General features: G+C 39.1%; 1 protein-coding gene across 4 annotated transcripts in view; it reads right to left on the bottom strand.

The window, feature by feature from the left end:
• Window positions 1-1,796: 1,796 nt before the first annotated feature.
• Window positions 1,797-15,576, bottom strand: part of WDR3 (WD repeat domain 3) — a 30,638-nt gene continuing 16,858 nt past the window's right edge. For all 4 annotated transcript variants that reach the window (XM_036071048.2, XM_036071050.2, XM_036071047.2 and 1 more), the window contains exons 13-27: window positions 14,151-14,252; window positions 12,679-12,764; window positions 12,368-12,503; window positions 11,585-11,641; window positions 10,449-10,549; window positions 10,136-10,247; window positions 9,856-9,990; window positions 9,541-9,591; window positions 8,289-8,354; window positions 7,689-7,781; window positions 7,207-7,254; window positions 6,275-6,318; window positions 4,489-4,617; window positions 2,867-2,960; window positions 1,797-2,552 (exon numbers count right to left, since the gene is read on the bottom strand). In XM_036071048.2, coding sequence (XP_035926941.1) covers window positions 2,397-2,552; window positions 2,867-2,960; window positions 4,489-4,617; window positions 6,275-6,318; window positions 7,207-7,254; window positions 7,689-7,781; window positions 8,289-8,354; window positions 9,541-9,591; window positions 9,856-9,990; window positions 10,136-10,247; window positions 10,449-10,549; window positions 11,585-11,641; window positions 12,368-12,503; window positions 12,679-12,764; window positions 14,151-14,252 — 1,410 coding nt within the window. In that variant the 3' untranslated portion in view covers window positions 1,797-2,396. The remainder of the gene's footprint in view (window positions 2,553-2,866; window positions 2,961-4,488; window positions 4,618-6,274; window positions 6,319-7,206; window positions 7,255-7,688; window positions 7,782-8,288; window positions 8,355-9,540; window positions 9,592-9,855; window positions 9,991-10,135; window positions 10,248-10,448; window positions 10,550-11,584; window positions 11,642-12,367; window positions 12,504-12,678; window positions 12,765-14,150; window positions 14,253-15,576) is intronic.

Consider the following 15,576-nt stretch of genomic DNA (forward strand, 5'->3'; position numbering starts at 1 on the left):
CACTATTTGCAGATGACATGATACTCTATCAGAAAACCTGAAAGACTCCAATAAAAAACTGCTAGGACTGATAAACAAATTCAGTAGAGTTGCAGGATACAAAATCAATGTCAGAAACCTGTTGCATTTCTATACACCAATAATGATGCAGCAGAAAGAGAAATCAAGGAATCAATCCCATTTACAACTGCACCAAAAACAAGATACCTAGGTATGGTACTGGCACAAAAATAGACACATAGAGCAATAGAACAGAAGAGAAAACCCAGAAATGAACCCACAACTATATGGTCAATTAATCTTTGACAAAGCAGGTAAGAACATCCGATGGCAAAAGATGGTCTCTTTAACGAGTGGTGTTGGGAAAACCAGACAGAAACACGCAAAAGAAAGAAACTGGACCACTTTCTAACACCAAACATAAAAATCAATTCAAAATGGATTAAAGACCTAAATGTGAGAAAGGAAACCATCAAAATCCTGGAGGAAAACACAGGCAGTAACCTCTTTGACATCGGCCACAGCAACTTCTTTCTAGATATGTCTCCTGAGGCAAGGGAAATAAAAGCAAAAATAAACTACTGGGACTACTTCAAAATAAAAAGCTTCTGCACAGTGAAGGAAAAAGCTGACAAAACTAAAGGGCAACCAACAGAATGGGAGAAGATATTTGCAAATGCCTTATCAGATAAAGGGTTAGTATCCAAAATATATAAAGAACTTATCAAATTCAACACCCCAAAACAAATAATCCAATTTAAAAATGTGCAGAAGACATGAATAGTTTTCCAAAGACATACAAATGGCCGACACATGAAAAGATGCTCAACATCACTTACTATCAGAGAAATGTGAATCAAAACCACAATGAGATATTACCTCACACCTGTCAGAATGGCTAAAATAACAACACAAGAAACAAGAAGTGTTGACAGGAATGAGGAGAAAGAAGAACCCTCTTGCACTGTTGGTGGGAATGCAAACTGCTGCAGCCACTCTGCAAAACAGTATGGAGCTTCCTCAAAAAATTAAAAATAGAACTACCCTATGATCCAGCAATTGCACTACTGGGTATTTACCCAAAGGATACAAAAATACTAATTCAAAGGGATACATGCCAAATCTGGAAACAGACCAAGTGTCCATTGACTGATGAATGAATAAAGACATGGTATATACACACACAATGGAATATTACTCAGCCATAAAAAAGAATGAAATCGTGCCATTTGCAACAACATGGATGGATTTAGACAGTATTATGTTAAGCAAAAGTCAGTTAGGGAAAGACAAATACCATATGATTTTATTCATATGTGAAATTTAAGAAACAAAACAAAAGAGCAAAAGGGGGAAAAAAAAGAGACAAACCAAGAAACAGACTCTTAACTATAGAGAACAAACTGATGGTTACTGGAGGGGAGAGGTGTGGGGGGGTGGGGGGGTGAAGGTGATGGGGATTAAGGAGGGCACTTGTGAAGAGGACCAGATGTTGTATGGAAGTGCTGAATCGATGTGCTGGATGTGTGACTAATATTATACTGTATATTAACTAACTGGAATTTAAATAGATCTTAAAACAACAACAACAACAAAAAGATGACAGAGAAATCTACACAGAACTGCAACGAAGTTGGAGTAGCAACTTAAAAACTTCCCACAAAGAGAAGCCAGACCCAAAGGAATGTGTCCATTTCTTCTAAAATATTCCCACCTCCCCAAACTCTTACCATGCATATACATATGTATGTATGTATGTCTATGGTATTAATCACCCAGAAGCCCAGCAAGGCATCTCAGCTTGACTGCACTTTAATTAGAAACAACTAGACAAGTAGAAAAAATTAGCAATTAGATATTTTTATATACAGATATAACCACCTCTAAGAGGTGAAGTTAAAGGAGGATGTTTTAGAGAATTTTTATGGTCCTTTTCAGCTCTGTAGGTCCACAACTCTGCATTTAATGGGAGAGGGCAATCAATTGTGCACCTGATAGTCTCTGTAGGAGGTAAAACATAATACAAAGAGTAACACATCATTAAATCTTCTGTTATCACAGAAATAAGAAAAACTTTAGAAATGTTCATTTCAGCTCTAGTCAAAAACTAATAAAAAAAAGCTCGTTGTTCCCTGCTAGAATATAATGGGAACAACTCCTGAAGGGCTCAACCTTCAAGGGCACAGAGAGATTTTAAACTATCAAGCCGTAAGTCCAAGAAATAGAGCGCACAGCCCCACACTGGGCATTTCCTCAGGCAAAGCTGGGAACCACATCCTGACATCTTCCATAACACAACAAGCTCTGTCACTTGGTTATTTCCAAGTTGACACCAATTCCACTGCTTAGTTTAGAAGTCCTTTTAAATAAAAAGAAAAGGGCACCACATTTGAGTTCTAAGTATATGTTAAAATTAGCTTCTCCCTCTTTTTCCTCTTCCTCTTCTTTTCTTCCAACTGGCTGGTCGCATCAGCAAAAAACATAACTTCACTTTTTGCCTCGCATTCCCTCTTGAGATATTCAAGACCTGCCATGTTGAAGCCAATAACATCCTGGGGGGTTGGGGGGGGATATAAGAAAGATTAAATGACCTTTCTTTCACTTCAGTTCAATACAGCAGCATAAGCAAGTCAGGAGAACCAATGCTTCAGGTGTTCTTACTCATCCCTCCTTGTCCAAGGTCTTCCTGGTTTGGTTTTGTTTTCTTCTCCCTATTCCTACCAGCTCCAATGAAAATCTTATCTCAAATACTGATCTATGTCTGGTCAATACCACCAAAGACAAGGCACAGCTCGCTGTGCTACTTCTAAGTCACACACACACTAGGATTTCCCCCTCGTTACTGTACTTCTACAGGGATACCTACCCGGACTTGGCTGACTTTTGAAATAGTTGTTTCCTTTAACTTTTCAATCACTGGCACAAGCATTTGGTTACTAGTGATCTGCCCGAAGTGAATTCTAATAAGAAAAACAAAACAGTCACATTACAGAGAGAGGTAGTGGTTCTGGCTCTGCTTACCCCTTCTAGAAAAGCAAATAGACAATATCAAAGTAAAACAAAACAAAACAAAACACAAAAGATTCATTTCACCATATCATTATGGCAGTATAGAAATGCTTCTGGCAAAAATAGCTAAAGATGTTTCTTGCCTGCTACTCAGTTTTATCTGTCAATTTTAACACTACTATCGTAAAAGTTATGACACATTCAACTCATTTGCAAAGCCGGCTCTTTTCGCAGCCATCTACCATGCGGCCACAGACTCTGAAAATGGTATTTTATGGAAAGCTCAGAGAAATGAACTCTCTAAGAAATACTAACTCAACAAAGGTTTATTAATATTTCTAGTGAAGCCACAGCAAAAAAGAGTCCCTGATCAGAGAGTCAGACTCCGACCTAGAGTACCAAGATGATGTCCATGAACTTATGTTCCTCGGTGTGCATCCTCAAGCTCACCTGTGACCTGCCACAGCTACTTGTATGGGCCTCCCCATCCGTGACCCCTCTGATATGCCGGAAGCCCTCATAGTGTCTCACTTAGAATGAGTAACCCTGATTTCAATAGTACAGATGCCACAGCGGTAAGAAATTATTAGTAACATTGTTGAGTACCAACTGAAGGCCTCAGGGCTTGCCCAGAATTATAAATACGGCAAAAGAATACTATAAACATATCACTGTTCTTCTTTTGCTACTATCTTGATGGAATAAAAGGAACAGAGGATTAAGAAGCATGAAAATAGATCGAGTCAAATTCCAATTAATGAAATATACCTGTTTGGGCTTTTTTTTTTTTTAACTATTTGGTATTGGCTGATCAGTTTGTATTTTATCTTCATTAAGAGCATTTTAAAGAGTGTTCAATTTCTCTGTTTCTGTTCTCTGCTCTAACAGCTGGAGACTGAGGGGCAGAGAACAGGATTCAAGAAGAGTATATTCTTAAACTCTTATAAATATATTCTTCTCAATTACACACTAAGAGGAAATGTTCATATTTAAGAATAATCCAATAAACATATGTTTCTTCCTTCCCTCCCTGTATGCCCTTACTTTTCCATTTGTTTCTACAGAGACCTGAAAAGTAAAGGCACCATTCCTTACGATGCTGTTATGAGGACAAAACTAAATCATTTTGCTTACACAGTTAAAAAGACACAACAAATGAGGCCAATTGGCCATTCAGTAATGGGCTCTCAGCAAACAGACAAGGATCAGAGCTACTGCAACCCAGAGACCTATGCTGACGCAAGCATCCCTGAGCAATGCTCTATCTTGTGACTTAAAGAGGTGGGCCATCACTCTCCTTGTGTAAGGACAAGACTGATTCTGCAGGATAACAATTTATGTCCCACAGCAATGAAATCCTGTAACCCTCTCAGTCTGAAACATCAGATTTCTTAATCCCAGAGCATTAACACCATTAGTTCAAGTAGCACCAGCGCACTTAGGCGGAGCAGACACAGTATTCTTTGGAAAGGATGTTACCTGAGCAGAAAGAAGAGGCACCTACACAGAAGTTCAATATCAGAGCCCAGCTGGATGAATTCATTAAAGAGCTTAAGGATGTCCGGGACATAAGAAAAAGGTAGCACAAGCAGAGACTCTTCCAGCTCACTGAAGAAGAAGAGAATAAGCATTAAAAATGTCACATTTCTCAACATGCTCAATTTTTAAATCTTTTACTATTTTTTTCCTCCTGCTTTTATATTTGAACAGATCTTACCCATTCAGGGTTAAATTAACTATTCATCTATATTCTGATGGTTCCCTCTTTTCAGTATTTTTTATATTTAATATTTTAACCTATTTGATGCATTCTGGTCCATGGCATGATAGGAGAATCTAACTTTTTTTTTTTTTTGGAGAAATTATTTCTCCAAAGTCTTTTGTTGAATATTCCATCTTTATATACTTCTTTTTGCCATACACTGAGACATATGAGACTCTGTTTCAGGGCTTTCAAGTCTGTTTTAATGATTGATTCTAACAATAATCCAGTAGTGTTTTAGTTTTGTTAATTTTATAGCTTTTTAATTTAGGAGGATAGCTCTCTCTTGTTTTCTTCTGGTTTGTTTTATTTTTCTTGACCTAGTTCTAGCATCATTTCATCAACTCCAATTCCAAATCTCAAGAGGTTTTCAACCAGGCTCACAAACCTATGAACTAATTTAAAAAAAAACAAAAAACAAAACCTAAATCTTTAGAACATAGAATCTTCCTTTCTAGGAATGCACAACACTTCCATTAATTTAAATTTTGATTTACATTTCTCCAGGGAAGTTTCAGATCCTCAGATAGTGTATTTATTTCTTGTTGTAAGGGACAGATTTAGAGATTAAGAAAAGTTATGAAAATAACTTTTAAGTAGGTAAAACTCATAAATAAAATCCAAGGGTAAATCACAAACAAGAAACATTATTTTAAAAATATATGACAAAAGATACAAAAATTCTTAAAACCAGTAAGAAACTACTGAACAGTATAAGAAAGGAAAAGTAACTAAAAATTCACAGAAAAAAACACAAATGGCCAACAAATATAAAATTCTGTTTCATTAATAATTGAAAGAAATTAAAATAATATAATACCACCTTTTGCCTCTGAACCTGGCAAAAGAATTTTTTAAAGCCTGGTCAAAATCACTATAAACTTTCTGGAAAGTAATTCAGCAACACAGACCTTTAAAAAACTCATGCCCACTGATAGTTATTGTTATGCTATGACAAAGATTCCTATGTAAAGGTGTTCACTGAAGCAGTACTGATTAACAGCAAAAAAAACAAAAGCAAATCCAATAGTAATTATCCATACAATGGAATGTTTTGACATAATTCAACAAATGTATTTTTGAAGAATATTTGTAACCTGAGCAAATGCTCAGGAAATATTCCGTGAAAAAGAAAAGGATATAAAATTATATACATAGAATTCCAATTGTGTATGTACACAGAAAATAAGCCAAAGGAAACACATAACCAAAAAAGGTTACCAGTTGGTACTTGTGACTGATGATGATTTCATTACCTATAATATAAAGTAGGGCTACCCTTCATTTGTCTCTAAAAGCATCTCCCTTCATACTTTAGGAGGAGCCTCCTAGTTCTGCTTCAGAAAGACATTATAATATACTATTTTCCACCAAAATGTTGACATAATTAAACCTTTAAGGAAAATAACCATCAATTATAACTTCTATTTATCTCATGGTCAGACAAGCATTCGATAAATGCTGTTAGCTGACAAATTATAGTCACTGTACACTGGGACTTACCTCGACTTGATTCCTTTAAAAATCTCCAACACATAAGCTGAAGGCTATAAAGGAAGCAAATAACAGCCTTAGTGATACTCTAGGTTGGTTTCTACTGGAGATCTGTAATTCCCATCTAAAAACCAGGGATCCCACTCAGAGGAGAAACAGTGTTCTAGGATGGCAATATACATGCATGGGCTTAGAGTTTGTCCCATGTGGGTTCACAGTCCAGCTCCACCACTTCCCAACTCTGTTCCCTTCTAACCGTGAGTCAGGCTAATTTCCCAACTGTAAAATGAGGCTACACTGACTCACGTGATGACCATGATGAATGACACATGTGAGTAAAGTACTAAGTAACTGGAGACTGCTACATAAGCATACATTTCTCTCTCTGTCCTCCTTTATCTGACTGATTTACGTCAAGTTTTCCTCCAAAAACCTCAATTTCAAAGTTCATTTAGATGAAGAGAATCTTCAGAGGGCTTTGGATACTGAACATAAATAAGCACTAGAAAATAAGAGAATGCGGGACGTCTGGGTGGCTCAGTCGGCTAAGCGTCTGCTTTGGGCTCAGGTCATGATCCCAGAGTCCTGGGATCGAGTGCCGCATCGGGCTCCTTGCTCAGCGGGGAGCCTGCTTCTCCCTCCGCCTCTCCCCCTGCTTCTGCTCTCTCGCTCTCTGACAAATAGATAAAATCTTAAAAAAAAAAAGGAAGAAAATATGAGAATGCCAATCCAGTCCAACCAAAACAGATGACTTAGAAGTTACACTAAAATGGTCCTTTTGAAACGCTCAAAATCCTAGAGGACAGGAGAGAGTGTTAATGGCAAAGTTTTTCCCGATGCATCCAGCCTCAAATCATGCCTCTGCACTTCCTACTGTCCCTCTCTTGTCCCTGAAAGTAACCTTTGAGTAACCAAGGGGAACTGGTAGACACTCTACTTACAGAGATATTGCCATAAGCCATGAGGATGGGGTTGATGGGAAGAGGAACCTGTGAAGAAATCATCAGATCAAGTCATTATAAAACAAGACAGTGTTTGTCACAGGCAGTGCGACAACAGTACAGTTTTGAAAGAATATACAAGAAATATCAGGCCTTTTAATTTCCATAGTGCTAATGAGTTCAGGCAATTCTAGAATTTCTAGAATTCATCTAGAAATCTGTAACGGTTGTGGTGCGTCCGAAACCCTGCAGGAGCAGTTTCTGCTCCATATGGTAAGCAACTCAGTCTGCAATTGTATTAAGACCCAGGTCCCCTCCTCACAGCCCCTCGACTCCTTCTTTCTAATATCTGAATTAGAAAAGACTCTATCACATTTATGTCATTTCCTGATCTGAGTCAGTAACTCCCACAGCGATGGTGTTCTTCTCAGGAATTCTATGGATACATGTTTCTCAGAGTGTAACTCCATGGACTATCTCACCTCTTTCCCTGCAGCTTTACAAATGGCTTTGTGTTCCTTCCTTTTTGCAGTCTCCTCTCGGTATAGCTCGACAGCCTCCATGATCCTCTCAGCCTACGTGGATGGTGACAAAGGAGAGAAGTCATCACCATGTGTCCCAGCATCCCGGAACCCTGCAACTGGAAGGCCTGACTAGAAAAGTACCAACTAGCTTGAATCGGTTTAATAAATGTGTGCCAGGAGAGTGCCGAACAGCATGTGATGATGTCTCTGGTGTTTCTTTTTCTGTTTAATTTACAGGGAGGAGACGGAGCGTCTTGGGTTCAGGTGAGGTCATATGTATGCGCACACATGGAGTAGGGCAGCTCCCGGGACCTCTGAGGGGTGCTGCTTCCAAGGAGATCAAGCCTTCCTTTCTAGAAACCATGTGCCGATTCAACATGACTCCTGTCCTTGGTTACAAGGGAGGACAACAGAGGTTCTGAGCTCTACCTATGAATTTCATCAACTTTTTGCCATAAAAGGGCTACCTGGTTGATAAAACCTTTCACTAAAAAGTTGGGATCCTCCTTAAAAATGTACACATCTATAAATATAGATACAGAATATATATCAACTTACTGCTTTGACCGTTTCAATAGTTTTCTTTCCAGTAAAGTAATTGTCACCTTGAGTCTCTCCTGGAACCTGCCAGAAACAAAGAGATCCTTGATAATATTGTTGACAGGCACTAAAGAACCAATAAATTAATCTTATATCCAGAAAAGAGCAGTCATCACTATGTTATGATAATGCTATCATGGTGCTACCAACTACCATCAATGGAGTACTTAATAAGTGCCAGACACTATTAAGTATTTTATATTCATTATCATAAGAATATCCTACCCTCCATTATGCTAAGCGAAATAAGTCAATCAGAGAAAAACAAGTATCATATGATCTCACTGATATGAGGAATTTGAGAAACAAGACAGAGGATCATAGGGGAAGGGAGGAAAAAAATGAAACGATGAAACCAGAGAGGGAGGCAAACCGTAAGAGACTCTTAATCTCAGGAAACAAACTGAGGGTTGCTGGAGTGGAGGGGGGTGGGGGGGTGGCTGGGTGATAGACACTGGGGAGGGTATGTGCTATGGTGAGTGCTGTGAATTGTGTAAGACTGTTGAATCACAGATCTGTACCCCTGAAACAAATAATACATTATATGCTAAAAAAAAAAAAAAAAGAAGATAGTAGGAAGGGAAAAATGAAGGGGGGGAAATTGGAGGGGGACACGAACCATGAGAGACTATGGACTCTGAGAAACAAACTGAGGGTTCTAGAGGGGAGGGGGTGGGAGGATGGGTTAGCCTGGTGATGAGTATTAAGGAGGGCACGTACTGCATGGAGCACTGGGTGTTATCCGAAAACAATGGATCGTGGATCACTACATCAAAAACTAATGATGTAATGCATGGTGACTAATATAACATAATAAAATAAAATTAATTAAAAAAAAAAGAATTACTCATTAAAAAAAAAATGGAAAAAAAGGAAAAGAATATCCTACCCTCTAAAAGTATAAAGAGAATGCCCAATTTCTAAAATTTTTTGATTTTTATTTTTGTTCTATGATTCTCTGAAGCCTCCTTAAAAAAAAAAAAGCCAGAATGACAAACATCCAATACCAAATCTGGTCGGTCGTTTGTCCCACAAAATCAGGATATACAGTTGAATCAAACAGGACTACACAGATTGCTTTCCACATCAGCTGGTGATGACTCTGGCATCTGGCCCCAATTCTAATTCTATTAGAAATTCTTGAAATTAAAGTAAATTCCAATAAGATAATTACAGGGCTCAATCTCAGGGTCCCCCAGAATTTACTTACTACAGGTTGGTCTTCTTTGGCCACACTCTCCTCATATTCTGCTTCCCTTTGCTGCCAAGAGACAGATACAAATTAATCTGGAAGAAGAAACACGGTCTCTACATGAAGTGAAAGGAGACAGTAAAAAGCTGCGTCTTTCAAAATGCAATCCCCTAATGGCATCTCTGTCTCTGTGTGGCTGCTGAAATGGTTGATGGGGGTGTTGGAAACCTCTTCTGGAGGTGCCTGGACATGCACTGGCGGAGGGGTGGCCGCACTAGACAGAACTAGACACCCACCCACCAGCACATTCTGTAACCAAGCCTGAGTCCTTACCATCTCCCTTTCTTCCTCAAGAATAAGAGGCTCCCTTGTTCTCTCCCAAAGTCTCAGGGATTTGTCATGTGACGATGACACAACATAGTCTCCACTGGGGCTTACGGCCAAGCACCAGATTTCCTGGTGGTGCCCCTGGAGAAAGAAGACACAAAAAGAGAAACCCTGAGTAGGAACACCTTATTCCTTGGCCGAAACCTGCGCTATCTGAGTGGAAGATCAACACTTGATCTTAAAAGTAGTTCTGAATACTGAGCAAGCAAAGTAGGCAAGAGGTCACCTCCAGAGTCTGTATGTGTTCAAATTTGTCTGCATCCCACTGCTTAATCTTATGGTCCTTCCCAGCGGTGAAGAAGAGGTGGGACTTGGGCACAAACTGTAGGTACATCACACTGAAAAGTGAGAAAAGTGATCAAATGTCAAGCAATTCCACATTAGGGAAGAACCTCATGCACAGTTTTGAAGAGCTAGTTCTAGCATGCCTGGTTATATTTTAGAATTTTGTATTTATGACTGTCTGAATAGACGCAGACATTCAAGGGAAATGATACGTACAGGACTCAAAGGGACATCTTTGAAAAGACTGCACCTACCTGTCATCATGTGCAAAGAGAGACTTGTGGCAGTCCCCAAAGTCCAAACCCCAGATTTTCACATTCCTGTCAGCAGAGCCTGTTGCTATTAGTGCTCCATCCTACGAGGAAGAGAAGGGAACCATTACTTTACCTGATAATCAGAAAATCTACAGTTAGATAAAGCAAGACTAACCCATTTCTTCCAGAAACATTAAAATCAATACAAATACCATCTCTATCAAGAGCACCTATTTCTTTGCTTTAACCTAAGATTTCCTTAAAAAGCTTGTTGAGTGAAAGCAAGAACTCTGTGGCTCCAAAGTTTTCGTACTGCTATAGGGCGGTACTGTGCCTTGATGTCTGTTACCTATTTACTTCCTTAAACAGGAAGAAAAATCGCTCATCCCTGTCATAGGATTTGGGGGAAGAGGGAAGGAGGAGGAAAGAAAAGTCTGGGAAAGAACCTACTAGAATGTTTGCGACCCAGCCTTTTATCCCATGTTCTCCCTTTTATCTTTCCTATGTCAATGCCTCATTCAAATAGTTGTCAGCATAACAAGACCACCGGAAATATCTTGTGCCGCCCACTTACTGTTAAGGTACTGATCACAGATGGCCAGAGTATGCAGTCCTTTCACACAGATTCCCACTCTTATCCATAACTAGACATTGCAAAAATATCATTTTGGTCAAGGAACTAACAGTATAGATATAGTGCAAAATACTGTAAATGTCCAAATGTGAAGCCAAGTTCCATTTTCTTCACCGGCATTATCTTTCAGAACAAAGGGGGATGCCTTCTTTAAAGTCTTTTGTATTTTAGGGTGGTCTACCAATCATAGTATTTTAGATAAGAAAATACTATCTGGGGAATCCACAACAGGGTGTTAGCTGCAAGGATTAACTCAGATATTTTGAACATATTCTGACAGCACTAAAGTAATTTATATATAGCAAAAAAAAAAAAAAATATATATATATATATACACACAACACACACACACACATATATGAGGTACGATTACAATATACATTATTTTATGGCTTTTTGGGGAGAAAGATATACAATAGGATGAAAAAATACTCTAAAATGAAGATAGCAAGCCAAGAACGAAGAAAGTGCTTGTTACTAAGACACTTTAAATTTTACTTACATAAGAAATGTCCATGCATATAACAGGCAGTTTGTGTCCATAGAGTGAAAGAAAAAACTAAATATTAAAAAAAAAAAAAAAAAAAGAATGTAAACAATTCACGTCTGTCTATAAGATATAGGCATTGTTTGTTACATGTGGATCTAAAGTAGAACTTTAGGATACAATCCTAAACACTGTTCTGGATTGCTTCCTATTTCTCTTTTCAAGGAAGACAAACCACTGAAGGCAGCTCGTACCCGTGTCCAGCACACGGAGCCCTCATGCACTTGCCCTGAACACTGCACTGTGGAGGAGCCACTCCCCCAGAAGCCTACCACCTCAGTCAGAACAGGCCACAGGCACGTCCTCTGCATCTCTTAGCTGCAAAGACTCTGGGCACTCGCTTCCCAACAATGTTCCCAGGCCTGCTGCAGTCCCCCCGACTCTGGGCCTAGGGCCCAGTAATCTGTAATTTTTAAAAGCAACCCAAATGATCCTGATGTCCAGCCAAGTGTGGAATCCCTGCCCAGGAGATGCAGCAATTCTCTGCAATTACTGGCGGCAACAGGATGTGCCGTCTACAGATTTTCTGAGCTTATGAAATACAACTCGCTTTAAGCAAAATTTATAAACCAAAGGGTTCTGTAAAAATCCTAGCTTTCCTAGTACACCTACAGTGTTTTGATTCACACATACATCTTTAGAAACACACCACTGCTGGGCACAGTCAAGGCCACTCTCCAGGCTCAACCCACGGTCAGTGAGAAAGACAGAAACTATTTCCAGGCATAATCACTGTACCTTTAAAGTGTCAACATAGAAGATTTTCACAGTACAGTCCAGCAAAGACACAGCCAACAGTTTTTGGTTGGGAGAATAACTGACACACAGGACGTCTTCATCTAGTTGCAAGGTTCGGGTTTGCTTCACAGAAAGTCTAGCATGACGGAAAGCATGAAATAAATAAATAAATAAATAAGGGCTCTACACAGGCAGACAAAAATTCCAAAAACTCCCTGGAGTGCAACAGAAATACACATGTCAAAGGCCCATTCTGTGGTTCCCCATTCTCCCTCCAAAAAAAGGACACAAATTAAAAAATGTCTACTCACCTCTTCTGGGTACTATTTTCATCTTTTACCAACTCAAAATCCCAGAACTTGACAGATTTATCTGCACCACCTGTCACAAAGCCACGCTGAAAAGCCAATGACATTGCAATTAAGAAATATTTTATTACAGAAACTTTGGTAAGAAGATACATATCAAAATTGTGTAAAAGACCATTTTTACTTAACAGCATGGGAGAAGAATTAAGAAAAATGTGGTTCCTTCCTAACCCCTTCCACTGCTCTTTTGGGGCTGCTGCCACAGACCTTATTTAAAAATTTCTAGCAGGGGCTAATGTAGACAGATGGTAACTAGTGTAAAGTTCTAGTTATACTTTCATTCGGCATCAGGAAGTCTCTGAACATTGTAGGGTTTCTTGCTCCACCTGAGAAAGCACCAGTCAAAGAATTTGCTATTAAGTAATAAAATGGTTTGACAAATATACACAGACTGGATCATCAAAATAAGTTTATTCAAAGTATTTACCTCAGTAGGGTATAAACTTATTCCTGGAATGTCCCTGCTTAAAATATGTTTGAAACTGTTTTCCAATATCAAGAAAATTAGTCCCATCACACTGTAGCATTAAAGTATATGAGCATGGGTCAGAAAATTAGATCCCAAGTGTTTATTCTGCCATCTGAGATTAGTAACATAGAAAAGAACCTACCGATGACCTTTAGTGTTGCTGTAATGACAAAGACTATCTATAGTTTAGTTTATAAAACCATTATGCAAATAATAAATGACATGATGGATGTAAAAATACTTTGCAGAAAGAATCCTCTACAAATCCAAGATGTTACTACTATTTAAATTTTAAAGTTGTTTTGATCTGACCCCAAATGGCATAACCCACTCTAAATTCCAGATTCAATTTTTTCCAAAAATGGTATCTACTTTCAATGGATGAAGGTTTGCCACTATTGAGAAGATTCAAATGAACGGGCCACAATCTCTTATTATTGTCCAAATACCTCAAAATGTTCTGAGCAACAGCACCATGACTAGAGTTAAGTATACAGTTCTCCAAGGTGACCCCTCTGAAGGGAAGCATCCCGTTACTGACTTGAAAGGGCTGGTATATTTGCTATCAACACTAGACTTATATAGTCATAGACGTATAGACTAAAAGGGGAACAGAAAAGTCTACTCCATCCTCTGCATTTTGTTGCCCAAGGAAATATTCCCTCTTGGGAAGTAGCACAAACCATTGGTGAAAACTCACAAGGGTAAGCAATCGGATGTCATGCAGCTGATGATCAAGAGCAGCTGAATGAGAATTCATTTGATAATGACAGCTATTCATATTATCAGGCACATGATATGCCATCATATAGGAAATCTAAAGATTAGACAAGAAGCGGGCTTTCTCTAAAGAAACACCTAATAAATCTTTGTTAGGCAGCAGTAAAATCTGATGTAAGAAACGGGGAAGTACTCAAGTCCAGATCATAACATCTGGTTTCATTACCTGATCTGGAGAGAGAGACAAGGACCATAAAGCTCCATCATGTGCGTCTATTGTCTCCAGCAGATTTCCTGAGGCCAAGTCATAAAGCTGCAGCTTTCCTGTCTGAGGAAGACACAAAATGAGCACAGCTCCAACAAGCACACCCACAACCTCCAAGATTCATGCCTACGCAGTTTAGGAAAGATTTCATAGCCGAGCAGCGACCATGTGGCTGACAGTTTAGCAAATGGATCCCACATTCCCCGCTCTGTGCCTCCTATCTGAATAAACACCACTGATGTGCTGGGTTAACTCTGGCAAGGTTGCTCGGCGGCATGACGGAACCGGGCAACCTGGCAGTCCGCCTCTTGTCACATTCATTGGTTCTCCAACTTCAGCAAATCAGGAGACACACAACAGCAAATACACCTAAAAAACTTTTAAGCTTTATCAAGTTTAAATGGTAATTGGCTTAACTAACTCTTCCCCATCTAGTTTTGGTTTCCTCCTCTAGAATACACTGACAATGAGAAATAGGTATCTACCTACGATGCTAGGGAGGGCAATGGACTTAAAACAAAAACACAAAAAAAACGCAAAAGCTTAGAAGACAATGAGCCACACTTCCTGCTTAGAACTTGGCTAATGAAAAATAAAAAAGAGGGTGCCTGGGTGGCTCAGTCGTTAAGCGTCTGCCTTCGGCTCAGGTCATGATCCCAGGTCCTGGGATCAGGCCCCACATCGGGCTCCCTGCTCAGCGGGAAGCCTGCTTCTCCCTCTCCCACTCCCCCTGCTTGTGTTCCCTCTCTCACTGTGTCTCTCTCTGTCAAATAAATAAATAAAAATCTTAAAAAAAAATAATGAAAAATTTAAAAACTAAAAAAAAATAAATTAAATTAAATAAATTAAAAAATAAAATAAATAAAAATAAAAATAACATGATCACATACACACAGCAGCAAAGCCTGCTCTATGATGGGCTTCTGCACATGGGGTGGCAACAGTGTAAGGAAGACCTGAGTTCCAGGGCTGCCTCTTTCATACTCTGTGACTGTTGCTGAATTCACCTCCAAGAGTCTGTTTTCTCATCTGTAAAATGGGATTTACAGCACCAGCATCTCAAAGTGGTTGTGGGCATTAAATGAGATCATGTACATTAACTGCCTCGCACAGAGACTGGGCTGGGGTCTGCGGATTGCACTTTAGCCATACAGGTAGACTTAAGATATTCACAAAATGCTCTCCTAACAAAAACAATAGAGGGGACATTTGTTGAAAGAAGGAATGAAAAACGAGAGAAACTTGTAATTGGAATTTAATGTTCATTCCCTGACAGTGACCCTAAAATCTCTCTGGCTTACTTTACACTTTTAACTGGGCAAAAAAAGACCCATTGTGATACACAGGTTTTCTAATAAAACAATCGTGCACATACAGCACGAGTTTA

The sequence above is a fragment of the Halichoerus grypus genome, chromosome 5, assembly GCF_964656455.1.
Source record: "Halichoerus grypus chromosome 5, mHalGry1.hap1.1, whole genome shotgun sequence".
NCBI lineage: Eukaryota > Metazoa > Chordata > Mammalia > Carnivora > Phocidae > Halichoerus > Halichoerus grypus.